Raw genomic sequence first — 26,292 nt, 5'->3', positions numbered from 1 at the left:
AATGTGACTCACTGTTCGATCCTCCAGGTACATGGTTTTCGATAGGAAGTCGATGCCAATTGTTGCCTGGAAAAGAAAAAACACCACATGGAGGAAAAAACCCCCAAAAACCAACCAAAAATCTCTTAAATTCATCATCAGGACATTGTGAGAGGACAAAGGGTGATGGCTTCAAGCTAAAAAGGGAGGTTCAGACTAGAGAGAAGGAAGAAATGTGTCACAGTGTAAAAGAGTTTTGTATTGTCACATCAGAATTCAAGGAAAAAAAAATGAGGTGATTTTTGGTACTTCCTTCTACCCAGAAAAAAGATTCAAGATTCAGAAGCAAGCCAGTGTCATAAAACACAAAATTCTCTTCAACTGAACTGCAGTTCTCTCCATCCCTGGAGGTATTCAAGGTGAGGCTCAAGAGGGCTCTGGGCAACCTGACCTAGTTGAGGATGTCCCTGCTGACTGCAGAGGGGGTTGGAGTGGATGAGCTTTGGAGGTCCCTTCCAGCCCGGACCATTCTATGATTCTGTGAAACTGATAGATGAATGCAGCCAGCCAGATGGGTATCAGCAAAAAAAATGTATGCCCATGACCTAACTTGGCATCCATCAACCAACCCAGGGCATCCGGGCACAGTTTAATTTTCCTGGCTGCCAAGAGAAGGCAGCTGTGTGCTGGGCTGCAGCCAGAGGAGTGTGGGCAGCAGGGCAGCAGAGGGGATTCTGCCCCTTGGCTCTGCTCTGCTCACAGCCCACCTCCAATCCTGCCTCCAGCTCTGCTGTCCCCAGCACAAGAAGGACACAGAGCTGCTGCAGGGAGGCCAGAGGAGGCCACAAAGATGAGCCAAGGGCTGCAGCAGCTCTGCTCTGAGCACAGGCTGAGGGAGCTGGGGGTGTTCAGCCTGCAGAAGAGAAGGCTCCAGGGGGACCTCAGAGCTGCCTTGCAAGAGCTGAAGGGATCCTGCAGGAAGGCTGCAGAGAGACTTTGGCTAAGGGAGTCTAGAGCCAGGCCAAGGGGGAAGGGTTTGAAGCTGAGGCAGAGCAGGGTTAGACTGCAGCTGAGGAAGAAGTTCTGCAGCAGGAGGGAGGTGAGAGTCTGGCACAGGCTGCCCAGGGAGGCTGTGGCTGCCTCCTGCCTGGGGGTGCTCAGGGCCAGGCTGGATGAGGCCTTGAGCATCCTGCTCTAGTGGAAGATGTCCCTGCTCATGGCAGGGGGGTGGGAACTAAATGTTCTTTAATGTCCCTTCCAACCCAAACCATTCTCTGATTCTAAAGCTTCCCTGGCCAGCAGCAAGACCTCTAGATCCTGGAAAACATTCCAAACTGATATGAAAAGACAAAAAACCACCAAACAGATCAGAGAGAAACCTTTCAGCTCTGGCTTGATAGAACTTCCTCGCTGCTCTCCCACTCTGAGGCAGGTATTTTATTGTGTTTTAAATGCTTTTATCCCTTCCCTATCTCTCCCCATAATTAATTCCTTGGATTCTGCCAGATATTTCCCATGATGGGAATAAAGAAGAGAGGCAGGCAGGCTGCTTGGGAGCAACATAGGAATAAAAAAAAAAAAAACAGCTGCAACGGAATTAAAAAACCAAACAGGACTGAACAATCCAAACTGGATTTCCATCTGCAACTAATTAAACACACAGCAGAAAATCAACTTTCCTGGCTGGATCAGGAGAGTGGATTTGGGAAATCAGAGATCAAATAAAGAGTGGTGGATCCCCAGATGGTTACCCAGTGGTTTGTCACCTGTCATCAGGTGTCATGGATGAGCAGAGGGCTGGAGCAGCTCTCCTATGAGGTCAGGCTGAAAAAACTGGGGCTGTGCAGCCTGCAGAAGAGAAGGCTTCAGGGAGACCTCAGAGCTGCATTTCAGTGTCTGTGGAGACCTACAGGAAGGCTGGGGAGGGACTGTGCAGAACGGCCTTGGGTGATACAGGATGAGGGGAAATGGTTTGGAACTAGGGCAGAGGAGCTTTAGGTTGGCATCAGGAGAAGTTCTGCACAAAGAGGGTGGTGAGACACTGCAACAGGTTGCCCAGGGATGTGGTTGAGGTCCCTGTCCCTGGAGACATTCAAGAACAAACTTGATGGGACCCTGGGCAGCCTGATCTAGTTGGAGGTGTCCCTGCTGAGGGCAGAGGGATTGGCCAAGATGACCTTGGAGGGTCCCTTCCAACCCACTGCAATCTCTGTGACTCAAGAATTGGGACATTAAGAGCAGATACTGCAAGGCAGCTATGAGAAGCCTCCACAGACTCATGCCACAACAGGGCCACAGGATCACAGCATGCTAGGGGTTGGAAGGGACCTCTGGAGATCATGGAGTGCTTAGAACCACAGAACTTTCAGGGCTGGAAGGGAGCTCAAGGCTCAGCCAGTTCCACCCCCCCTGCCATGCCCAGGGACACCTCACACCACAGCAGGTTGCTCACAGCCACCTCCAGCCTGGCTGCAAAAACCTCCAGGGATGAGGCTTCCACCACCTCCCTGGGCAACCTGTGCCAGGCTCTCACCACCCTCATGGGGAAGAATTTCTTCCTCACATCCAATCTGAATCTCCCCATTTCTACTTTTGCTCCATTCCCCCCCAGTCCTATCACTCCCTGACACCCTCCAAAGTCCCTCCCCAGCTGTCCTGGAAGCCCCCTTCAGATCCTGGAAGGCCACCAGAAGGTCTCCTGGGAGCCTTCTCCTCTGCAGACTGAACAGCCCCAACTCTCTCAGCTTGTCCAACCCCTGATGCTTCATTTTTGCTTGGTTTGGGTTGTTTTGGCAGATGGTTGCTCCTCAGGAGATGGCCTCAAGGATGCTTTTCTCTTCCCTTGTGTCTATTTGGTTTGCTTTAGAGAAGAAAAGCTCCAAACCACCACCCCCCTAAGAATTTACAGCACAGAGACATCAAGGATCCCATTCTGGCTGACAAATTGCTCCAGATTCAGACTTTCCCTGCTGTCAGCAAGAGTTGGAACATCAGCTGCAAAGCCCAAATTCTTCCTCAGCTTGTGCTTTATGCCATCCCTCCTACACGAGAGCTCTGAAGCTCACTCCCTGCCACCAGAGGAGGCTCTCTAAGGCTGCTGGAAAAGGAATTAAGCTGGTCAGGGAGATTCCTGCACTTGGGATGTTCAGAGAATCAAGAGAATTGTTTGGCTTGGAAAAGACTTCCAAGGTCATCCAGTCCAACCATCAACCTAACACCACCATGGCCATCAGACCAAGTCCCCAAGTGCCAGGTCCAGACCTAAACGTTCAAAGGGTGCAAAATGCAAGAGAAAGGCCAAGCACAAAACTTCACTTTAGGTGTGGGCAACAAAAAGATTTCTGCTCATCAGGCTGAGAAGAACATGTGGCAGGTCTGCTGCTTTCAAGCTGAGATGGGATCCTGGGCAAGCTGCTCTGGGTGCCCCTGCTCTAGCAGAGGGGTTGGGCTGCATGACCTCCAGAGGTCCCTTCCAAGCCCTGCCATCCAGTGATGTACAAGCAGGCAACCAAGCTGGGGAAGGGTCTGGAGAACAGGGCTGGGGAGGAGCAGCTGAGGGACCTGGGGGTTGTTTAGCCAGCAGAAGAGGAGGGTGAGGGAAAACCTCATGGCTCTCTGCAACTCCCTGAAAGGAGTGAGGTAGGGTTGGTCTCTTCTCCCTAGTCTCAGGTGATAGAAGGAAAGGAAATTGTCTGAAATTGTGCCAGGGGAGGGGTAGGTTGGAGATTAGAATGAAAATTTCTTTGCTGCAAGAGTGGTCAGGGATTGGCACAGGCTGCCCAGGGAGGTGCTGGAGTCCCCATCCTTGGAGGTGTTCAAGAACCCTGTGGCCATGGCACTTGGGGCCATGGTTTGATGGCCATGGGGGGGTTGGGCTGATGGTTGGAACTGATGATCTCACAGGTCTCTTGCAAGCCAAACAATTCTCTGATTCTATGACCAAATGGCATCCCTGGTTTTATGGAAAGAGATGTAGATGGCCTGGAGGAAGTGATAAGAGAAAAGGGAATGACCTCATGTTGCCCTAGGGGAGGTTTATGTTGGACATGAGGAACAATTTCTTCACTGAAAGTCTTGTCAAGGCCTGGCTTGATGGCCAGGGTGGTGTTGGGTTGAAGCTTGGACTGAATGAACTTGAAGGACTTTTCCAACCCAAACAACTCTAAAAGCAGAGGAAAACTCTGCTCACTGATGGGAAAAAAGCCACATGGACATGAAGTGAAACCAAGGAAGGTGCAGGTAGGGTTAACCTGCTTGTGAAATGCTTTGCATCACATGGAGAAGAAGGAGGAGCCCTAGTTCATGCTCTGAGCATGATGCAAGTCCCAGCTGCAAGCTGAAAGAAGAAAAAGCAGAACAAAGTAAACTCCAGAGAGAGACACTAAGGATGGGGCTGTGCTTGAGAACACTTCAGTCCAGCTCTCCTCACCACACTACTACTAAGACCCTCTTGTTACTTTATTTTCTAGACATTCAGGGACATCTTAACCCTTACTTTCTTTCCCTTGCTGACACAGAATCACCCAGGACTCCACAAGGAAGCCTGAGGTACAGCAAGAACCTTGAGATCATCTTGCAGTGTCTCAGCTCAACACTCTCCTCCCTCTCCCCTCCTCCAAGCTAAGTGTGGTCTGGAATCCTGCTCTTGCTTAACACCCACAGAATCCAGGGCCCAGCAATGTGCCCCCATGGCCAAGAGGGACAATGGAGTCCTGGGGGCAGCAAGGGAAGTGTGGCCAGCAGGGCCAGGGAGGTTCTGCTCCCCCTCTGCTCTGCCCTGCTGACACCACCCCTGCAGTCCTGGGGCTCCCCAGTTGCAGAGAGGCAGGGAGCAGCTGGAGAGAGTCCAGTGGAGGCTGTGAGGATGCTGAAGGGACTGAAGAGCTCTGCTGTGGAGAGAGCCTGAGAGCCCTGGGGGTGTTTGGGGTGGAGAGGAGAAGGCTGAGAGGGAACCTGCTCAATGTCTCTCAGTATCTGAGGGGTGGGGGTCAGGAGGGAGGTGCCAGGCTCTGTTTGGTGGTGCCCAGTGAGAGGACAAGGACCAAGAGGTACAAGCTGGAACCCAGGAGGCTCCACCTCAACATGAGGAGAAACTTCTTTGGTGTGAGGGTGCTGGAGGCCTGGAGCAGGCTGCCCAGAGAGGTTGTGGAGTCTCCTTCTCTGGAGACTTTCAGAACTCATCTGGATGTGTTCCTGTGCCCTAGGGGCCCTGCTTTGGCAGGGGGTTGGACTGGGTGATCTCTGGAGGTCCCTTCCAACCCCTCCCATTCTGTGATTCTGTTTGCCAACGTTGGTCTTTCATTACACACCACCTAGGGTGCAACAGGACAAGGAAAGTTTTCCAAGCATGTCCATGGAGAGAAAGGAACAAGTTCTGCACCATGAGGGTGCTGGAACACTGGCACAGGTTGCCCAGGGAGGTGGTTGAGGTCCCATCCCTGGAGCTATTGAAGGTGAGGCTGGAGAGGGCTGTGGGCAACCTGATCTAGTTGGGGATGTCCCTGCTGAGTGCAGAGGGGGTTGGACTGGATGAGCTTTGGAGGTCCCTTCCAGCCCAGACCACTCTATGAAATCACTCCTGGGATCAAACCAGCAATGACTGAGTTTTCTTGCAGGTGTTTGGGTTTCCTTGACACAGGACAGCAACTTCTGGGGTTGATTCCCAAATGCTGCTTTCAAGCTGGAGGGCCAGCAGCTGAATTCCTCCTCTCCAGCAGCAAACAGCAGAAAAACTTGAATGCACAGCAGAGATTTCATTAAATGCTGGTTTCTATTTTTACCAAGTGAACACACAAAAAACCTTGCTCAAATGATAGGCTGTGGCAGTGTGCAGCAAATGGGCATTCAAAACTGATGAGAAATGTCCAGAAGGAGCAAACCAGCCAGCAGCTAACACTCCCTTCAGCTCCTTAAGCACCTAGAAGGCTGTGATCAGTGTTGTCAGCCCCAGACCTTGGCTTTGAGAAGGCTCCACAGGGTCCTGGGCCAATGGGATCATAGAATCACAGAATGGTTTGGGCTGGAAGGGACCTCCAGAGCTCACCCAGTCCAACCCCCTCTGCACTCAGCAGGGACATCCCCAACTAGATCAGGTTGCCCACAGCCCTCTCCAGCCTCACCTTCAATAGCTCCAGGGATGGGACCTCAACCACCTCCCTGGGCAACCTGTGCCAGTGTTCCACCACCCTCCTGGGGCAGAACTTCTTCCTCACATCCAATCTGAGCTACAACAAGGCCAAGTGCCAGGTCCTGCCCTTGGGTCACAACAACCCCAAGCAATGCTCCAGGCTTGGGGCAGTGTGGCTGGAAAGCTGCTGGAGGAAAGGGACCTGGGGGTGACAATGGCCAAGCAGCTGAAGAGGAGCCAGCAGTGTGCCCAGGTGGCCAAGAAAGCCAAAGGCATCCTGGCTGGGATTGGAAATGCTGTGTCCAGCAGGAGCAGGGAGGGGATTGTCCCCTGGCACTCAGCTCTGGGGAGGCCACACCTGGAGTGCTGTGTCCAGTTTGGGGCACCTCAATGCAAGAGAGATGTGGAGGTGCTGGAGCCAGGGCAGAGGAGGGCAAGGAAGCTGGGAAGGGCCTGGAGAAGAAATGTGATGGAGAGCACCTGAAGGAGCTGGGGATGGTTAGTTTGGAGAAGAGGAGGCTGAGAGGAGACCTCATTGCTGTCTGCAGCTACCTGAAAGGAGGTTGTGGAGAGGTTGGTGCTGGTCTCTTCTCCCAGGTAATTAGTGATGGAACAAGAGGGAATGGCCTCAAGCTGTGACTGGGGAGGTTTAGACTGGACAGTAGGAAACATTTGTTCACAGATTCACAGGCACTGGGATGTGGTGGGCAGGGAGGTGGTGGAGTCCCCAAGCCTGGCTGTGTTTGAAGGTGGTTTGGATGTGGTGCTTGGGGCTGTGGTTTAGGGGTGAGCCTTGCACAGTAGTGTTCTGGGTTGGACTTGGTGACCCTGAGGGCCTTTTCCAACCTGAATGATTCTGTGATTGTGTGATCTAAATCTGCTCTTCTCTAGTTTGAAGCCATGGCCCCAGGATATTTCCATTCTGCTTTGACACCACTGTGGGAGGGATGATTTTGGCCAAATGACTGAAGCTTTTCTGACTCATTCTGCAATCATTTAGTGTTATTATGGGCAGCCCAACTCCTCCTATTAGCACAAAGCACAGAGGGTCAAAGCTGCTTGACAAAGAACCAGGACAAAGCTCTGCAGAGACAAGAGGAGCAGATCTGAAAGGAAAAAATGGGGGGAGGAGGGGAATAGGGGAAAAAACCCAAAACAACCCAAGCCCCAGACAGGTTAAATAAAAGAAGTGCATCCAGGTGGCCATTTAATTACAGCAGGGAGAACCTGAAAGCAGGTTTGCTCTCTTGGGAGCAGTGCTGCCTACTGCAGCCCTCCCCCACCACAGCAGCTTTGCTTGCCCCAGAACTGAGAACTTGCAGCAGTGATGAGGAACTACAGGAAGGAAGCATCAAAAGCAGCCTGGCCAGCAGAAGGAGAGAGGGGATCCTGCCACTCTACTCTGCTCTGGGGAGACCTCACCTGGGCACTGTGGGCAGCTCTGGAGTCCTCAGCACAGGAAGGACATGGAGCTGATGGAGTGGGGCCAGAGGAGGACCACAAAGATGATCAGAGGGCTGGAGAACCTCTGCTATGGGGACAGGCTGAGGGAGCTGGGGTTGATCAGCGTGGAGAAGAGAAGGCTTCAGGAAGACCTGAGAGAAGCCTTTGAGTACCTGAAAGGGACTACAGGAAGGCTGTAGAGGGCCTGTTTGCAAAGGCCTGCAGGGAGAGGGACTGGTGAGGAGAGGCTGAGAGCCCTGGGGGTGGTTAGTCTGGAGAAGAGAAGACTGAGAGGGGATTTAATAAATGTCTGTAAGTATCTGAGGGCTGGGGGTCAGGAAGGAAGGGACAGGGACAGCCTCTGCTCACTTGCACCCTGGGACAGGACAAGGGGTGATGGATATAAACTCCAGCAGAGGAGGTTCCACCTCACCATGAGGAGGAACTTCTGCACTGTGAGGGTCACAGAGCACTGGAACAGGCTGCCCAGAGGGGTTGTGGAGTCTCCTTCTCTGGAGACTTTCTGGATGTGTTCCTGTGTGACCTGTGCTGGATTCTGTGGTCCTGCCCTGGCAGGGGGGTTGGACTCAAAGACTTCCAGAGGTCCCTTCCAACCCCTAACATCCTCTGAGCCTGTGACAGGACCAGGGGCAATGGTTTGAAATGAGAGCAGAGCAGATTTAGATTGGATGTGAGGAAGAAGTTCTGCCCCAGGAGGGTGGTGGAACACTGGCACAGGTTGCCCAGGGAGGTGGTTGAGGCTCCATCCCTGGAGCTATTGAAGGTGAGGCTGGAAAGGGCTCTGAGCAACCTGATCTAGCTGAGGATGTCCCTGCTGAGTGCAGAGGGGGTTGGACTGGATGGCCTCTGGAGGTCCCTTCCAACCCAAACCACTCTAGGATTCTATGATTAAGGAGTAAAAGAGCTTTAAAGGAGATACTTGGATAGACACCAAGCAACAGCAGAGCCACTATGGTTCTCCTGGGTTTTATTTCCCTTACCTCCTCCTCCCCCCAGCCCCCTAAAAAGCCTTCACACTCATCAGGGAACAGATTGTTCTCAGCTGAGTGCATTCAGAAGGTCACCAACTGCAACCAAATCATGAAACACTTCAAAGGACCTGAGGGACTTCCCTAGCTTGCAACCTTTCCAAGCTCACCCTAAACTCTGGGAGTGGTCAAGGGCCTTTTGCTCTCCTGGACATCAGAACTAAGCTGTTTTGTGTTGACCCAAGCTGATGTGTCACCAAACAGCAAGCAGGGAGGGGGCTCCAAGGTCAACTGGAATAAAAGCCAAGCACTGCTGCAGCCCCCAGCCAGTCTAAGTAACAAGGAAGGAGTCAGAGGATGTGCACAGCAACCTGTTTTGTGGTGTCTGTTCCCAGCAGGGACCCTGAAATGGGGTCATAAAGCATACTCAGGCTCACAGCCCACTGTTTTCTGTTCCACCTTGGTCCTTCTGGGTGGCTTGAAGGACATGGAACTGTTGGAGGGAGGCCAGAGGAGGCCACAAAGATGAGCCAAGGGCTGCAGCAGCTCTGCTCTGAGCACAGGCTGAGGGAGCTGGGGGTGTTCAGCCTGCAGAAGAGAAGGCTCCAGGGGGACCTCAGAGCTGCCTTGCAAGAGCTGAAGGGATCCTGCAGGAAGGCTGCAGAGAGACTTTGGCTAAGGGAGTCTAGAGCCAGGCCAAGGGGGAAGGGTTTGAAGCTGAGGCAGAGCAGGGTTAGACTGCAGCTGAGGAAGAAGTTCTGCAGCAGGAGGGAGGTGAGAGTCTGGCACAGGCTGCCCAGGGAGGCTGTGGCTGCCTCCTGCCTGGGGGTGCTCAGGGCCAGGTTGGATGAGGCCTTGAGCAGCTGAGTCTGGCTGAGAGGTGTCCCTGGGCATGGGGTGGAGGTTGGAGATGAGCTCTGAGGTCCCTTCCAACCTAAACCACTCCATGAATCTAGTAAGCTCTAAGGTCCCTTCCAACCTAAGCCATTCTAGGATTCTTCACCCCACTGCAGCACCTCTTGCAGCTCAGCTTTTAGAAGAGAGAGACACCTGTGACATTCTCCCCATGGAGTCATTGGCTCTGGGCTGGGCTGGTAATAAATGGTGGTGGTGGGGAAAACAAAAAACCACCACCCTGGTGGACTGAATTTCTTGGAGACATCTAAGAAAAGATCTTTTCAAGGCACATCCTCAAGTCCCAGCTAAGCTACAGGAGCAGAATCCAGCTGCTCTGAAAGGTTATCAAAGCAGAAAGCTGCAATCCAATGGATTCTTCTCCCAGTGGAAGACTTGGCAACAGAAGAGAATTTACCTGGTAGGTGTTGTCAAAGCTGTCATACATGAACCTGGTGATCAAGGAAGTCTTCCCCACTGAAAAAGAAAAGAAACAAAACACAGATTCAGGGAACAGTTTCAGGGTAGGTTTTAAGCAAGGGGTTTCCAAGCAGTCTCAGGAGGACTTAGTTGCTGTGACCCATCCCATGCCATGGAATTCCCTACAAGCAAGAGAGCAGGAAGTTGACTTCAGAGCTGCCAAGTCAGCAGCAGGGTTGGCTTTGTGAGGAAGGAATGTTGGCTCCTGGATCCTTCCCAAGCATCAGTTTCACAGAGTCACAGATTGCATCAGACTGGAAGAGACCCTTCCAGGTCATCTTGGCCACCTGCCCTGCACTCAGTGGGGACACCTCCAGCTAGAGCAGATTGCCCAGGGCCACACTGAGTCTGATCTTGAGTACCTCCAGGGATGGAGCCTCAACCACCGCCCTGTGGCCTGCTCCAGGGTCTCACCACCCTCATCATGAAGAACTTCCCTTAATATCCAACCTAAACCTGCCCTGCTTGTTCCAAACCATTGTCCCTCATCAGCCCAGGCCCTTCTGCACAGTCCCTCCCCAGCCTTCCTCCAGATCCCCTTCAGATATTGAAATGCAGCTCTGAGGTGTCCCTGGAGCCTTCTCCTCTCCAGGCTGAACACCCCCAGCTCCCCCAGCAGAGGTTCTCCAGCCTCTGACCATCTTCGTGACCTCCTCTGGACCCACTCCAGCAGGCCAATGCCTCTCCTGTGCTGGGGGCCCCAGAGCTGGCCACAGCCCTGCAGGGGAGGTCTCCCCAGAGCAGGGGAGGGTCTCACATGAATGTGTCTCAGCAAGAGCTCAAGGAGCTGTGGGGGGCAAGAGCCTGGGGCTGGCATCTGCTGAGTGCTGCCCAGGGACAGCCCAAGGGGCACAAAGTGGAAGGCAGGAGGTGGCAGCTGGAGAGGAGGAGAAAGTTGTTTGGGGTGAGGGTGCTGGAGGCCTGGAGCAGGCTGCCCAGAGAGGTTGTGGAGTCTCCTTGTGTGGAGAGCTTCCAACCCCCCCTGGGCACTGTGCTCCTGGGGAGGCTGCTGTGGGGCCCTGCTGGAGCAGGGGGGTTGGACTGGGGGAGCTCCAGAGGTCCCTTCCCACCCCCAGCATGCTGGGATGTGCTTTGGTAAGTCACAGCTCCTGGAAAACACTGAAGTCTTCTGGCAAATCTTTTCCCTTCCCACTACACAGAGATGTCTTGGAGGGACTCTGTCTAGAAACAGCTTAAGGAGGGCAGATTTAGTGACAGGATGAGGGGCAATGGGTTGAAGCTGGAAGAGGGGAGATGGAGACTGGAGATGAGGAAGAAATTCTTGGCAGTGAGGATGAGGAGACACTGGAACAGGTTGCCCAGGGAGGCTGTGGATGTCCCCTCCCTGGAGGTGTTCAGGGCCAGGCTGGATGAGGCCTTGAGCAGCCTGGGCTGGTGGGAGGTGTCCCTGCCCATGGCAGGGGGTAGGAACTGGATGAGGTTCAAGGTCCCTTCCAACCCAACCCATTCTGTGAATCCAGAAAATCAGGAGAGATTTTCTGTTCCACATTCCTCGAGCTCCCCCAGCCTTCCTCCAACCCTTTCACAAAAGAAGGGCAAAAAGCAGCTGCTGCTTGACTTGCTGCTTCCAGCACCCCTTGGCTACTGTCTTGATGCACTTCCAAGCCCTGTCTCCTCCAAACAGACCAAGGTTTGCTCTACTCAGTTTGTCACCAGCCTGCAGACCAACTGCCTCCAGCTTTCATTCCACCATTTCTCTCCTTTCAACAAAACCCAACTGGCTCTCAAAATCCTGGCAGAAGCACAGGGCCACAATTCCCTCCTTATCCTGCATTCCCAACACCCTCTCACCTCTCCCTGCCTGCCAATGGCACCAACTATCCCCAGCCCTCAAAAAAAAAAAATAGCTGGATGAGTCACCTCAAATTCAGAGCCCGTCTGTTGCACATGGATGGGATGGAGATGCTGATTGTCCTGGGTGAAAGCCCTGCAGCTCCCCCAGCCCTGCTGCAGCTCCCCCAGCCCTGCTGCAGCTCCCCCAGCCCTGCTGCAGCTCCCCCAGCCCTGCTGCAGCTCCCCCAGCCCTGCTGCAGCTCCCCCAGCCCTGCTGCAGCTCCCCCAAGCCCTGCTGCAGCTCCCCCAAGCCCTGCTCCTGTTCCCTCAGCCCTGCTGCAGCTCCCTCAGCCTTGCTGCTTCTCCCTCCTGAGCTTCATTTTCTCAGCTGTCTGCATGCTCAGTGCTGTCTGCAAGCACTGATAGAAGACCAGCAATTTGGGAGCAAAACTAGAAGTGGGGGGATTCAGATTGGATGTTAGGAAGAAATTGTTCCTCATGAGGGTGGGGAGAGCCTGGCACAGGTTGCCCAGGGAGGTGGTGGAAGCCTCATCCCTGGAGGTTTTTGCAGCCAGGCTGGAGGTGGCTGTGAGCAACCTGCTGTGGTGTGAGGTGTCCCTGCCCATGGCAGGGGGTTGGAACTGGCTGAGCCTTCAGCTCCCTTCCAACCCTGACAGTTCTATGATTCTGTGACTCTGTCTCCTGTCCATGCCACCTTGCTCCCTCTGGACACTGGTCAAGTCCCACAGTGCCCAATCCTCTCTGGCTTGAATCTGAACACAAAATTGGATTTCTCACCCCCTCCCCAGGCCTTCACTTGGCTTCAGCATCACCTCCTGATCCCAGGAACTTCTCAACCAACCCCAAACATTCCCTGATTCCCTGAAACTAGAACATGCTCAATGCCTGAACAACCCCAACTCTCCCAGCCTGGCCTCAGAGCAGAGGCTGGATGAGGCCTGGAGCAGCTTGATGTAGTGTGAGGTGTCCCTGCCCATGGCAGGGGGGTTGGAACTGCCTGAGCCTTGAGGTCCTTTCCAACCCTGACAGTTCTGTGATTCTAATTTGCTGCCTGAGGGTCTGCAGGAGAGCTTGGATCTTGTTCTGTTTCATGCCTTCATGCTTTCTGTTCCAGCTCCCAGGCCAGGGCTGTCTCCAGTTCACAGAAGGCATTCAGTTGGGAGCCAGTTGGAGGATAGAACCCCCAAGAACCTTGCACAGAGGCTGCAAAGTGCTCAGCAGAAGCAACTTCAAGAGGAAAACAAAGCTCAGCAGGGAGAAGCAGCAAGCAAAATAATACCCAGAGCCAAGAGCTTCAACTGCAGCTTGCAAACAAGGGGGTGAGCAATCAAGGGGAGTTATCTAAAGGAAGCAGCTAAGAAAGTCCAGGCTTCAACCTTGCTTCATTAAGCTGTTTTTTAATCTCCTGGGTTAATTTAATCTCTTGGCAAGCTTTCAGCACACAAATATGTCCATTAGTCAGGGCTGCAGCAGGATATGACATCCTTTGGGTCAAAATATTTCTGGTATGCTGCTAGGACAAGAAGGGGGGGGGAGGGGAAAAAAAGGGAAGTTAATTTCATCCTTGGAGAAAATTACAGGTGGGGGAGGAAATGCTGCAGATGGGAGTTTGACTGCAGCTTGGGCTGAGAGGGTTCTGCTGGCCATGCTGAGAGCTGTGTTAGGGGAAAAGAGGAAATCATCTCAGTTGAGGAGTGCAGATGGAGATTTTTGGCAAGGAAAAGGCAGGTTGCAGAAGGTGAGGGACAGTGGAGAACCTGATACAGTTCAACAAGTCCCAGGGCAAGGGCCTGCAGCTGGGTCAGGACAAGCCCAGGCACAACTCCAGGCTGGGTGCAGAGTGGGGTGAGAGCAGCCCTGAAGAAAGAGCCTTGGGGGTGCTGGGTGCTGAGCAGCTCCCCAGGAGCCAGCAGTGCCCTCCTGCAGCCCTCAGGCAGCTGTGTGCTGGGCTGCAGCCAGAGGAGTGTGGGCAGCAGGGCAGCAGAGGGGATTCTGCCCCTTGGCTCTGCTCTGCTCACAGCCCACCTCCAATCCTGCCTCCAGCTCTGCTGTCCCCAGCACAAGAAGGACACAGAGCTGCTGCAGGGAGGCCAGAGGAGGCCACAAAGCTGAGCCAAGGGCTGCAGCAGCTCTGCTCTGAGCACAGGCTGAGGGAGCTGGGGGTGTTCAGCCTGCAGAAGAGAAGGCTCCAGGGGGACCTCAGAGCTGCCTTGCAAGAGCTGAAGGGATCCTGCAGGAAGGCTGCAGAGAGACTTTGGCTAAGGGAGTCTAGAGCCAGGCCAAGGGGGAAGGGTTTGAAGCTGAGGCAGAGCAGGGTTAGACTGCAGCTGAGGAAGAAGTTCTGCAGCAGGAGGGAGGTGAGAGTCTGGCACAGGCTGCCCAGGGAGGCTGTGGCTGCCCCCTGCCTGGGGGTGCTCAGGGCCAGGCTGGATGAGGCCTTGAGCAGCTGAGTCTGGCTGAGAGGTGTCCCTGGGCATGGGGTGGAGTTTGGAGGAGATGAGCTCTGAGCTCCCTTCCAGCCTGAGCCCCTCTGTGATTCTCTGAATTTAGTGATAAGGAAAGGTGGTCTCCACCCTGGAGATCAAGTTCCAGTAGCTAATAGCCAAGCACAAAGTCCTCCAGTCCTCCACCTTTAAAGTGAAGTCATTCAGTGTGAATCCAATCCCTTTCTCCTCCCCTCCCCTGGCACCCAGAGCTGTCAGATGTCACTCCACTGGAGGAACTGACCAGCAAGGCATCCCAGAATTGTGTGAAGCAGAGGGAAGCTCAGCAAACAAGTGACTGAGCAAAGGAACCATTTGTTCCACCACTGCAGCACCTGAACATCAGCTCTGGAAGCTCTCTCAGTAAAGGGCTGAACAGCAGAATGGGTTTCATCAGGTGAGTTTTCTGCTCCTTCAAGCTTCTGACCCAACAAAAGAAGACCACATCACCCAGCTCCCAGTCAGCTGGGGCTCAGCCATCACTGCTCAAGCCACACATGATCCATGCATCCTCCTGGAGGAGAAGGCAACCAGCTCCAACAGGAATGGGTTAAGCTTGAATCCAACTTGCTCAGGTGGCCCTCTGCAGCCCCACCAGCTCTGGAAGATTCATAGAATGCTTTGGGTTGGAAGGGACTTCCAAAGGTCATCCAGTCCAACCTCCCTGCAGTCAGCAGGGACATCCTCCTCTAGATCTTGTGGAGCCTGACCTTGAATATCTCCAGGGATGGGGCTTCAAAACCCTCCCTGGGCAGCCTGTTGCAGAGTTCCACCACCCTCATGGTGCAGAACTTGTTCCTAACAGGTTACTGGTGGCTCTCATGCTGAGCTACCTACTCACCCTCTTCAAGATCAAGCCTGAAGAGCACAGAGCTCCACACCTGCACAGCCTGCTGATTTTTTTCTGCAAGCTGCAGAAGAGCAGAGAGAGAGAGAGAGAGAGGAGGGCTCTGCTGTACAAGGCAATACCTGGAAGCATCCATCCATGTGCATTCCGAGAAGCTGCAGTGATTTATACCTTATGGGACAGGAACTGCAGGATTAAAGAGACCCCCAGCATGGGTGGGGGTTGGAATGGAGCTCTGGAGCTCCCCCAGTCCAACCCCCCTGCTCCAGCAGGGCCCCCACAGCAGCCTCCCCAGGAGCACAGTGCCCAGGGGGGGTTGGAAGCTCTCCACACAAGGAGACTCCACAACCTCTCTGGGCAGCCTGCTCCAGGCCTCCAGCACCCTCACCCCAAACAACTTTCTCCTCCTCTCCAGCTGCCACCTCCTGCCTTCCACTTTGTGCCCCTTGGGCTGTCCCTGGGCAGCACTCAGCAGATGCCAGCCCCAGGCTCTTGCCCCCCACAGCCCCTTGAGCTCTTGCTGAGCATTGCTCAGCTCCCCTCTGGGGCTGCTCTTCTGCAGGCTCTCAGCCCCAGGGCTCTCAGCCTTTGCTGCTCCCAGAGCTGCTCCAGGCCTTTGGTGATGACTTCTCAGCCAGAGATGCTGTTCCTTCTCAGCACCTCAGCTACTGCTGGATGAGCTGAGCTGGGGAGGGAAAGAATTCCAGTGAAGACTTTGAGGGGAGCTTATTAGGGCTGCTCCAAGCCCCTCAGCATCTTCCCACTGGACTCTCTCCAGCAGTTCTCAGTCTCTCTGCAACTGAGGAGCCCAGAACTGGACCCAGGACTCCAACTGTGGCCTCCCTAGGGCAGATTAGATGGAGAGGAGAAGTTGCCTCAACCTGCTGGCCACATTCTTCATGCACTCCAGGAGACCACTGCCCTTCTTGGGCACCAGCTCACATTGCTGGCTCATGGGCAACTTGCTCACCAGCACTCCCAGGTCTTTCCCCACAAAGCTGCTTCCCAGGAAGCTTAGGAAGAAATTCTTCCCCATGAGGGTGGTGAGAGCCTGGCACAGGCTGCCCAGGGAGGTGGTGGAAGCCTCATCCCTGGAGGTGTTTGCAGCCAGGCTGGAGGTGGCTGTGAGCAACCTGCTGTGGTGTGAGGTGTCCCTGCCCATGGCACAGGATTGGAACTGGCTGAGCCCTGGGGTCCCTTCCAGCCCTGACAATTCTGTGGTTCTAAGCAGTCCTGGTGCAGGGGGTTGTTCCTCCCCAGGAAGGAAGAAATGGACTCTTCTGATCTGCAGAAGAGAAAAGTCCTCAAAGGAGGAGTTTGAGGCCTGCTGCAGCAGAGGGAAGAAGTCAATGCCCAAACCCTCCCAATCCTCCTTCAATCACCAACTGAAACCAGTGGCAGCAAACAGCAAAGCATCCAAGACACAGCAGTGAGTTTAAAAGAGGAGAACTTGTGAAGCTGCTATCAGCACAACTGCCACTAACTGCCAGGGCCCCAATTCAAAGCCTCCAGCAGCTAATTGAGTGGAGCAGATCGATGCTGCTCTGTGTCTGGCAGCCTTCAGCCACTGCCCAGCACTCATTTCAGAAAGAGCATTCATCTGCAAGAGGAGATCAATGCCCTAATCTCCTAGCTGCCAGCAACTCTGAGCCCACAGCAGCCACACCACAGAGATTTCAAGGTCATCCATCTGCTTCTTGAGGAAGAGCCTCCTCCTGCAAGCTGGGGGCCTGGAGATGTGTCTTGTCTGATGCCAACCACCACTGCTCACCAATGATTGATGCTGAGCACCAAGGACATTCCCCTCCCCCCTCCAGGATGTGCTGCTGGGAGCTGACACAGAGCTGTGTGCCCTAAGGAGTCCCTGGGGAGGCTGCCACAAGAGGCAGGGAGGGAAGAGCCCCAGTAGATAGCCACAAATCATCACCACCACCATCCCCCCAGCAGCAGCATGGGATTTAAGAGGTCAGCTGTTGCCAGGCAGAGCCTGCAAAGGGCTCAGGCAAGAGGCAAGGGTGACCTACAAAAAAGGAGGAGGAATTGGGATGGTGCTGCTTCTGCTGGACAGTGGAGGAGGAGGAGCAGCTCTTACACCCCCACTTCATTTCCTCTGGCATCCCTTTGACTCCCCTAGAGCTGAAATTCTTCCTCAAGGACTCTGCCAGAGGAGTCACACTCAAAGCTCTCAGCTCACCTTAGTTGTTGTTTAGCATTTTAAAAGCAGCAGCCAATAAAAAATAACCCCACACAAAACCAAGCCCTCCCCCCCCAAAAGCAACCCCAGAATACAACCCCCTCAAAAAAAAAACAAACCCAAAAGCCAAGTCCCCCCCAGAAAACTAACCCCATAAATAATTCCCTTCCAAATAAACCCACAGAAAAATCCTGCCCAAGCCCCCCAAAACACAGAAAACAAACCCAAAACACAACCTCCATAACCCCCAAAAAACACACAATACCCCCCAAAACCACACAATACCCCCCCCAAAAAATCACCCCCAAAACCCACCACAACCCCCCAAAAAACACAACCCCACCCCAAAAACCACCCCCCAAAAAACCACAGACCTCCCCAAAAAAATCAACCCCTCCACCAAAAAAGCACAAAACTCCCCCCAAAAACCTACAACCCTCCCCCCTAAATAAACCAAAGCAACCTCCCCTTAAAAAACACCCCCCTAAAAACCCCACAACCCCCCAAACCCCACAATCCAGCCCAACAAACCCCACAACCCCCTCCAAAAAAAAAAAAATCAACCCACCCAAAAACAACCCCCCCACAAAAACCCACAAGCCCTGCCCAAAACACACAATCCCTCCCCCAAAAGACCCCAAAGCCCCAGAAAACCACAACCCCCCTAAAAAACACAACCTCCCCTGAAAAACACAACCCCTAAAGACCATAAAACCCCCCAAAACACAGCCCCCCCAAAAACAACTCCCTCAAAACCACAAAACTCTAACCAAAAACCACAACCCCCCAAAAAAACTCTGCAACCTCTGTCCAAAACAATCACCCTCAAGAAAGAACCCCCCAAAACCCCACAACCCCCCCTGAAAACCCACACACCCCAAAACCACAACCCCCCATGAAACACAACCCCCCCAAAAAACACAACTCCCCCCAAACCCACAAAACTCCACCCAAAAACCATAACCCCCCCCAAAAACCCCTGCAACCAGTGCCCAAAACAATCACCCTCAAAAAGAACCTCCCAAGACCACTCTAAAAGCCCCCTACACCCCAAAACCACATGAGGGTGGGGAGAGCCTGGCACAGGCTGCCCAGGGAGGTGGTGGAAGCCTCATCCCTGGAGGTTTTTGCAGCCAGGCTGGAGGTGGCTGTGAGCAACCTGCTGTGGTGTGAGGTGTCCCTGGGCATGGCAGGGGGTTGGCACTGGCTGAGCCTTGAGGTCCCTTCCCACCCTGACAGTTCTGTGATTCTATGATGATATCTAAGATATCACCCATGGAGATAAATCCCAGGTGTAATCCCAACATCTCCTTTACCCTTTGCAAGGCTCCCTTTGAGATGCAGGTGAAGGATAAATCCCAGTGGCACAGCAACCTTCCTTCACAGGTAAGCTCCCCTCAAAATCTTCACTGGAATTCTTTCCCTCCCCAGCTCAGCTCATCCAGCAGTAGCTGAGGTGCTGAGAAGGAACAGCATCTCTGGCTGAGAAGTCATCACCAAAGGCCTGGAGCAGCTCTGGGAGCAGCAAAGGCTGAGAGCCCTGGGGCTGAGAGCCTGCAGAAGAGCAGCCCCAGAGGGGAGCTGAGCAATGCTCAGCAAGAGCTCAAGGGGCTGTGGGGGGCAAGAGCCTGGGGCTGGCATCTGCTGAGTGCTGCCCAGGGACAGCCCAAGGGGCACAAAGTGGAAGGCAGGAGGTGGCAGCTGGAGAGGAGGAGAAAGTTGTTTGGGGTGAGGGTGCTGGAGGCCTGGAGCAGGCTGCCCAGAGAGGTTGTGGAGTCTCCTTGTGTGGAGAGCTTCCAACCCCCCCTGGGCACTGTGCTCCTGGGGAGGCTGCTGTGGGGGCCCTGCTGGAGCAGGGGGGGTTGGACTGCGGGAGCTCCAAAGGTCTCTTCCAACCCCCACAATGCTGTGATTCTGCCCTTAGCTCTCAGACCCAATACCCACTCAAACACTCCTGGTGAATGCTAGAGCTCCAAGATCTTCAGATCACCAACCTCACCCCAAGCTTCACACTCAGACCTGCTGCTACCTCAGACCCAGTGCTTGAGTTGCTGAAACTCAGAGATTTCATGGTCAAGGTCAGAGAATTTGCTAAGTCCAGACCTGACAAAGAAACAACCCAAGAGGAGGAAGAAGCTCTGCTAGGAGCAATGGACTGAGTGCTAACCGTGTGGGAGCTGGGTTCAGATCTTTATTTAACCAAGAAGCCCCAGAAGGAGGCTGCTCTGGGTTGACTTAAAATGATCTGGATGAGGCAGTAATCAAGAGCAGTATTTTTAGCTCTGCCAGCCTGAGCTCCTAACACAGAAATGTTACATTCAAGTGACTCAAAGAAAAAAAACCCTCCTCTGCTTTTTGCTGTCAGGAGATGGAAATTTCACTCCCAAAAGCAAGAACCAAAGCTCATTCGTGGAATCACAGAACCATTCAGGTTGGAAAAGGCCCTCAGGGTCACCAACTCCAACCCAGAACCCTACTCTGCAAGGCTCACCCCTAAACCACAGCCCCAAGCACCACATCCAAACCACCTTCAAACACAGCCAGGCTTGGGGACTCCACCACCTCCCTGCCCACCACATTCCAGTGCCTCACCACTCTTGCTGGGAAAAAATGTTTCCTACTGTCCAGTCTAACCCTCCCCAGTCACAGCTTGAGGCCATTCCCTCTTGCTCCATCACTAATTACCTGGGAGAAGAGACCAGCACCAACCTCTCCACAACCTCCTTTCAGGTAGCTGCAGACAGCACTGAGGTCTCCTCTCAGCCTCCTCTTCTCCAAACTAACCATCCCCAGCTCCTTCAGGTGCTCTCCATCACATTTCTTCTCCAGACCCCTCCCAGTTTTGTTTCCTGGGTTTGGAATGTCCCCAGAGATGGAGACTCCACCACCTCTCTGGGCAGCCTGCTCCAGGCCTCTGCCAGCCTCAAACTCAAGAAGTTCCTCCTCATGTTCAGAAGGAACTTCTGCTGCCCCACTCTGTGCCCACTGCCCCTTGCCCTGTCCCTGGGCACCACTGCCCAGAGCCTGGTCCCATCCTGCTGCCAGCCAGCCTTGAAGTACTGCTGAGCACTGATGAGCTCCCCCTGGGGCTGCTCTTCTGCAGGCTCAACAGCCCCAATCCTCTCAGCCTCTCCTCCCCAGAGATGTTCCAAGCCCCTCAGCATCTTTGTAGCCCTTCTAGAGCCTGATTAAAAAAAAAGCAATAACTATTTTTAATTAAAATAATCACAGCTAGGGCTGGTTTTGTTCATTGTTTTTAGAGCCAAGGGCATCATTAAATGCACGTTTAACAAACATTTTCAAAGAATCCCAGCATCCCAGCACAGTGAGGTGGGAAGGGACCTCTGGAGCTCCCCCAGTCCAACCCCCCCTGCTCCAGCAGAGCCCCCACAGCAGCTTGCCCAGGAGCACAATGGCCAGGGGGGGTTGGAAGCTCTCCACAATCTCTCTGGGCAGATGACACCAAACTGAGTGGTGCAGTTGATATGCCAGAGAAAGGGATTCATCCACAGGGTTCCAGACAAGCTGGAGGTTTGGGACCACACAAACCTCCTGAGGTTCAACAAGGCCAAGGGCAAGGTCCTGCACCTGGATTGGGGCAATCCAACCACGATGGGAGCTGGAAGGGATCTTTGGAGATAGAATCATAGACTCATAGAATCAGTCAGGGTTGGAAGGGACCACAAGGCTCAGCCAGTTCCAACCCCCCTGCCATGGCCAGGGACACCTCACACTACAGCAGGCTGCCCAGAGCCTCATCCAGCCTGGCTGCAAACACCTCCAGGGATGGAGCCTCAACCACCTCCCTGCACAACCCATTCCAGGCTCTCACCACTCTCATGGGGAAGAACTTCTTCCTCACCTCCAGTCTGAATCTCCCCACTTCCAGATTTATTCCATTCCCCCCAGTCCTGTCACTACCTGAGAGCCTAAAAAGTCCCTCCCCAGCTTTCTTGGAGCCCCCTTCAGATCCTGGAAGGCCACAATCAGCCAGTCCAAGCCCCCTGCTCCAGCAGGGCTCCCCCACAGCAGCTTGCCCAGGAACACAATGGCCAGGGGGGGTTGGAAGCTCTCCACAGAAGGAGACTCCACAAGGTCTGCTTTAGCTACGCAGGATAAAGGAGGCTGAAGGCTGCCTCCCAGTCTGGTTGTGGCCACAGAGCAGCTGCCTCCATTCAACTCAAGAAATCAGAACATTTTGTGCAGTTCACACTAACAAACAGCTGCCTTTTGTGCTGCCTCTCTGCTTCTTGCATGATGCCAGGGCAGCAATGGCTCCTTTCTGAACAAACAAAATGCTTCCAAAAGCCTCTTTTCAGGGCATTTAATCCCAGCCTAGTTAAAAAACAAACAAACAAACAAAAAACAATCTAAGTTAGAAATTACTCTCTTGAGCTTTTAAACAGATGTGAGTCTTCAACACAGAACTCTAGAATGGTTTGGGTTGGAAGGGACCTCCAAAGGTCATCTAGTCCAACAGGGACATTCTCTACTAGATCAGGTTGCTCAGGTTGTTCTGTTGAGCTTGACCTTGAATATTTCCAGGGATGGGGCCTCAACCAACTTTCTGGGCAACCTGTTCCAGTGTTCCACCACCCTCATGATAAAGAAGGTCCTGCCCTTCATGAATCATGGAACTGTCGAAGTTGGAAGAGACCTTTGAGATCATCAAGTCCCAGTTGCTCACCTCAAGCTCACCTCCCCACCATGAAGCCATGCTGCCTGGATCCATCACCTGCTTGCTCTGCACATGCCTGTGATGGCCCTCAAGACAGAATCACAGAATGCTGCAAGTTGGAGGGGACCTCCAGAGACTGAGTCCAAGCCCCTGCACAGCAGGATCACCAGGGCAGGTCACCCAGGAACACATCCAGCTGGGGCTGGAAGCTCTCCACACAAGGAGACTCCACAACCTCTCTGGGCAGCCTGCTCCAGGCCTCCAGCACCCTCATCCCAAGCAAGTTTCTCCTCATGCTGAGGTGGAATTTCCTGGGGCTGAGTTTCCCTCCATTGCTCCTTGTCCTATCACTGGAAAGAGCCTGGCTGCACCCTCCTGACAGCCACCCTTCAGACACTTGCAGACACTGAGCAGGTCCCCTCTGAGCCTTCTCCTCTCCAGCCTAACCAGCCCCAGGGCTCTCAGCCTGCCCTCATCACACAGGTCTTCCAGTCCCTTCAGCATCCTCCTAGCCTCTGCTGAACTCTCTCCAGTAGTTCCCTGAACTGCTAGACCCACACCAGATGGATGATGTCCTCCATCACCTCCCCCAGCCCCCAGGTCAGACTGACAGGTCTCCAGTTCCCCAGGCTCACTCTGTGGAACTCAAGTAACAGCAACCCTTATGTGGTCATCTCCTGGGTCCTGCCAGTGCAGCATTGCTGCTGAGGCTCCACAGGGCTCTGGGCAACCTGATCTAGCTGAGGATGTCACAGAATCAACCAGATCATCAAGTCCAACCTGTCACCCAACACCAGCTAATCAACTAAACCATGGCACAAATCATGTCCCTGCTGGCTGCAGTGGGGGTAGGACTGGATGACCTTTAGAGGTCCCTTCCAACCCACTCTAGGATTGGACAGGGTCACACCTCCAAGCTGTGCTCCATGTTGATTTTGTCTCTTGACACTGACAAGTTTTGAGACACTGGAAGGGGCTGCCCAGAGAAGTCCTGGATGCCTCATCCCTGGAAGTGTTCAAAATGAGGTTGGATGAGGCCTTGAGCAACCTGGGCTAGGGAGAAGTGTCCCTGCCCATGGCAGGGGGGTTGGAACTGGATGAGCTTTGAGGTCCCTTCCAACTGAATCCATTCCATGATTCTATGGCTCTGATGAGGAAGTTAATGGAAAATATCAAGCACAAATCCAGGCTGGACAAGGAGTGGCTGGAGAGCAGCCTGGAGGAGAAGGTCTTGGGGGTGACAGAGTCCCCAGGAGCCAGCACTGGTCCCTGGCAGCCCAGCAGGCAGCTGTGTGCTGAGCTGCATCCAGAGCAGGGAGAGCAGCAGCACAGGGAGGGGATTCTGCCCTCTGCTCTGCTCTGCTCAGACCCCACCTGCAGCACTGCCTCCAGTCTTGGGGTCCCCAGCACAAGAGGGATATGGAATTGTTGGAGCAGGTCCAGAGCAGGCCATGAAGATGCCCAAAGGACAGGTCAGTTTTAAGGCCTAAATTCACAGCCTGAATTATCAATGCTCTGGCTCAGGTTAAGATGTGCTGCTTGTCATCTAGAATCAGAGCACTGTTGAGGTTGGAAGAGACCTTTGAGACCATCAACCCAGCTCTCACAATCTCACCACTGCTGCTAAGCCACTACCACTAAATCACATCCCTCAGCACCACATCCATGCCTCTTTTAAAGCCCTCCAGCACTGGGGACTCCACCACCTCCCTGGGCAGCCTGTTCCAGTGCCTGACCATAGAATCCTAGAATCCTAGAATCAGTCAGGGTGGGAAGGGACCACAAGGCTCAGCCAGTTCCAACCCCCCTGCCATGGCCAGGGACACCTCACACTACAGCAGGCTGCCCAGAGCCTCATCCAGCCTGGCTGCAAACACCTCCAGGGATGGAGCCTCAACCACCTCCCTGCACAACCCATTCCAGGCTCTCACCACTCTCATGGGGAAGAACTTCTTCCTAATGCCTAATCTAAATCTCCCCTCCTCTAGCTTTATTCCATTCTCCCCAGTCCTGTCACTACCTGAGAGCCTAAAAAGTCCCTCCCCAGCTTTCTTGTACTTGCACTAAAGAAATGTCTCCTAATATCCAACCTAAGCTCCCCAAGCACAAGCTGAGGCTATTTCCTTTCCTTCTACCTCTTGTCCCTTGGGAGAAGAGACCAAGCCCCACCTGGCTCCAAGCCAGTTTCAGGGAGTTGTAGAGAGCCAGAAGGTCTCCCCTTAGCCTCTTTTTCTCCACGCTCAGCAACTCCAGGTCCCTCAGCTGCTCCTCACAAGTTCCCCAGACCCTTCCCCACCTTTGTTGCCCATCTCTGGTCACTCTCCAGCCCCTCAACATCCTCCTTGGAGTAAGGAGCCCAGAACTGAACCCAGGATTTGACCTGTGGCCTCACAGTCTCACAATATCAATCAGAGGTTGGAAGGGACCTCCAGAGATCATCAGGTCCAACCCCCCTGCCAGAGCAGCAGCACCCAGGGGAGTCTGCACAGGAATGCATCCAGCTGGGGTTGGAAAGGCTCCAGACAAGGAGACTCCACAACCCCCCTGGGCAGCCTGCTCCAGGGCTCTGTCACCCTCACACCAAAGAAGTTTCTCCTCCTGTTGAGCTGAAACCTTCTCTGTTCAAGTTTGTCTCCATTGCTCCTTGGCTTATCACTGTGCAGCACCCACAAGAGCCTGGCCCCCTCCCCTTGACACCCACCCCTCACACATTGAGAGACATTGATCAGATCCCCTCTCAGCCTTCTCTTCTCCACACTAAACAGCCCCAGGCCTCTCAGCCTCTCTTCCCAGGGGAGATGCTCAAGTCCCCTAAGCATCCTCCTGCCTCTCCCTTGGACTCTCTCCAGCAGCTCTCTGTCTCTCTTCAACTGGGGAGCCCCAAACTGGACACAGGATTGCAGCTGTGCTCTCAGCAGGGCAGAGCAGAGCAGAGGGGGAGCAGAACCTCCCCAGCCCTGCTGCCCACACTTTTCTTGCTGCCCCCCAGGATGCCATTGGCTCTCTTGGCCACAAGGGCACATTGCTGTCCCATGCAGAACTTGCTGCCCACCAGCACTCCAAGGTCTTTCTCTGTGGAGCTGCTCTCCAGCAGGGCAGCCTCTAACCTGTCCTGGTGCCTGCTGTTGTTCCTCCCCAGATGCAGGACCCTGCACTTGGCCTCATTGAACTTCATTCTCCTCACCTCGAATCTTCACACTGGAAGAATTTTCTGAGCAAAACCATTTTGAGGCTCAATGCCTCAGCAGCAGCTCCCAGCAACTTCCCCAAGCAGCCAGGGTGACATCATCCTCTTTGGAGCTCAGCAGGCAGCCTTCAGCTGGCTGCTGTTGAAAGAGAAGCTGCATTTCACAAGCTGGAAGGGAGCAGGAGCTAGGGCCCCATGCCTACAGGGCTGGTAGGAAGCAGGGCATGAATATTTATGAGTGTCTGGTGGAGAACAGCAGGAAGGGAAGCAACAGAGGGGAGTGAACCTAGAGTGGTCTAACAAGGAATGACACCCAGCTAGCAGAGGAGCAGGCAAAGCTGAGATGTGAGTGGTTGCTCTCAGCTGCAGCTCCTTGCTCACATGCTACAAGGAGAGGGACACAAAGGAAGGTGAGGCTGTATTCTGGGGCAGTTTTGAACCCTAAAATCACACAAACACTCAGGTTGGAAAAGGCCCTCAGGATCACCAAGTCCAGCCCAGAACCCTACTCTGCAAGGCTCACCCCTAAACCAGAGCCCCAAGCACCACATCCAAACCACCTTCAAACACAGCCAGGCTTGGGGACTCCACCACCTCCCTGCCCACCACATTCCAGTGCCTCACCACTCTTGCCAGGAAAAAATGTTTCCTACTGTCCAGTCTAAACCTCCCCAGTCACAGCTTGAGGCCATTCCCTCTTGTTCCATCACTAATTACCTGGGAGAAGAGACCAGCACCAACCTCTCCACAACCTCCTTTCAGGTAGCTGCAGACAGCACTGAGGTCTCCTCTCAGCCTCCTCTTCTCCAAACTAACCATCCCCAGCCCTCAAGGGGAAGAAATTGTTCCGCATGGCCAGCCTGAACCCCCTCTGATTCAACCATCTCCTCTTGACCTATTCCTTGTTCCTTGGCAGAAGAGCCCAACCCCCACCTGGCTCCAGCCTCCTCTCAGGGAGCTGTAGAGACCCAGAAGGTCTCCCCTCAGCCTCCTTTTCCCCAGGCTCAACAATCCCAGCTCCCTCAGCTGCTCCTTATCAGCCTTGTTCTCCAGACCCTTCACCACCTTTGTTGCATTTCTCTGGACCTGCTCCAGCTCCTTAATGTCCTTCTTGGAGTGAGGGACCCAAAACTGAACCCAGGATTCCAGCTGTGCCCTCCCCATTGCCCAGCCCAG

The 26,292-nt window shown here is 53.9% G+C and overlaps 1 protein-coding gene across 5 annotated transcripts in view; it reads right to left on the bottom strand.

The window, feature by feature from the left end:
- Positions 1-26,292, bottom strand: part of RAB6A (RAB6A, member RAS oncogene family) — an 88,046-nt gene that overhangs the window by 25,420 nt on the left and 36,334 nt on the right. For all 5 annotated transcript variants that reach the window (XM_054399621.1, XM_054399638.1, XM_054399630.1 and 2 more), the window contains 2 exons: positions 9,851-9,909; positions 13-66 (listed from right to left, as the gene is read on the bottom strand). In XM_054399621.1, coding sequence (XP_054255596.1) covers positions 13-66; positions 9,851-9,909 — 113 coding nt within the window. The remainder of the gene's footprint in view (positions 1-12; positions 67-9,850; positions 9,910-26,292) is intronic.

Source organism: Indicator indicator, chromosome 1 (genome assembly GCF_027791375.1).
Source record: "Indicator indicator isolate 239-I01 chromosome 1, UM_Iind_1.1, whole genome shotgun sequence".
Taxonomy (NCBI): domain Eukaryota; kingdom Metazoa; phylum Chordata; class Aves; order Piciformes; family Indicatoridae; genus Indicator; species Indicator indicator.
Note: the sequence above shows the minus strand (reverse complement) of the source record. Positions and strands in the feature narration are given on the sequence as shown.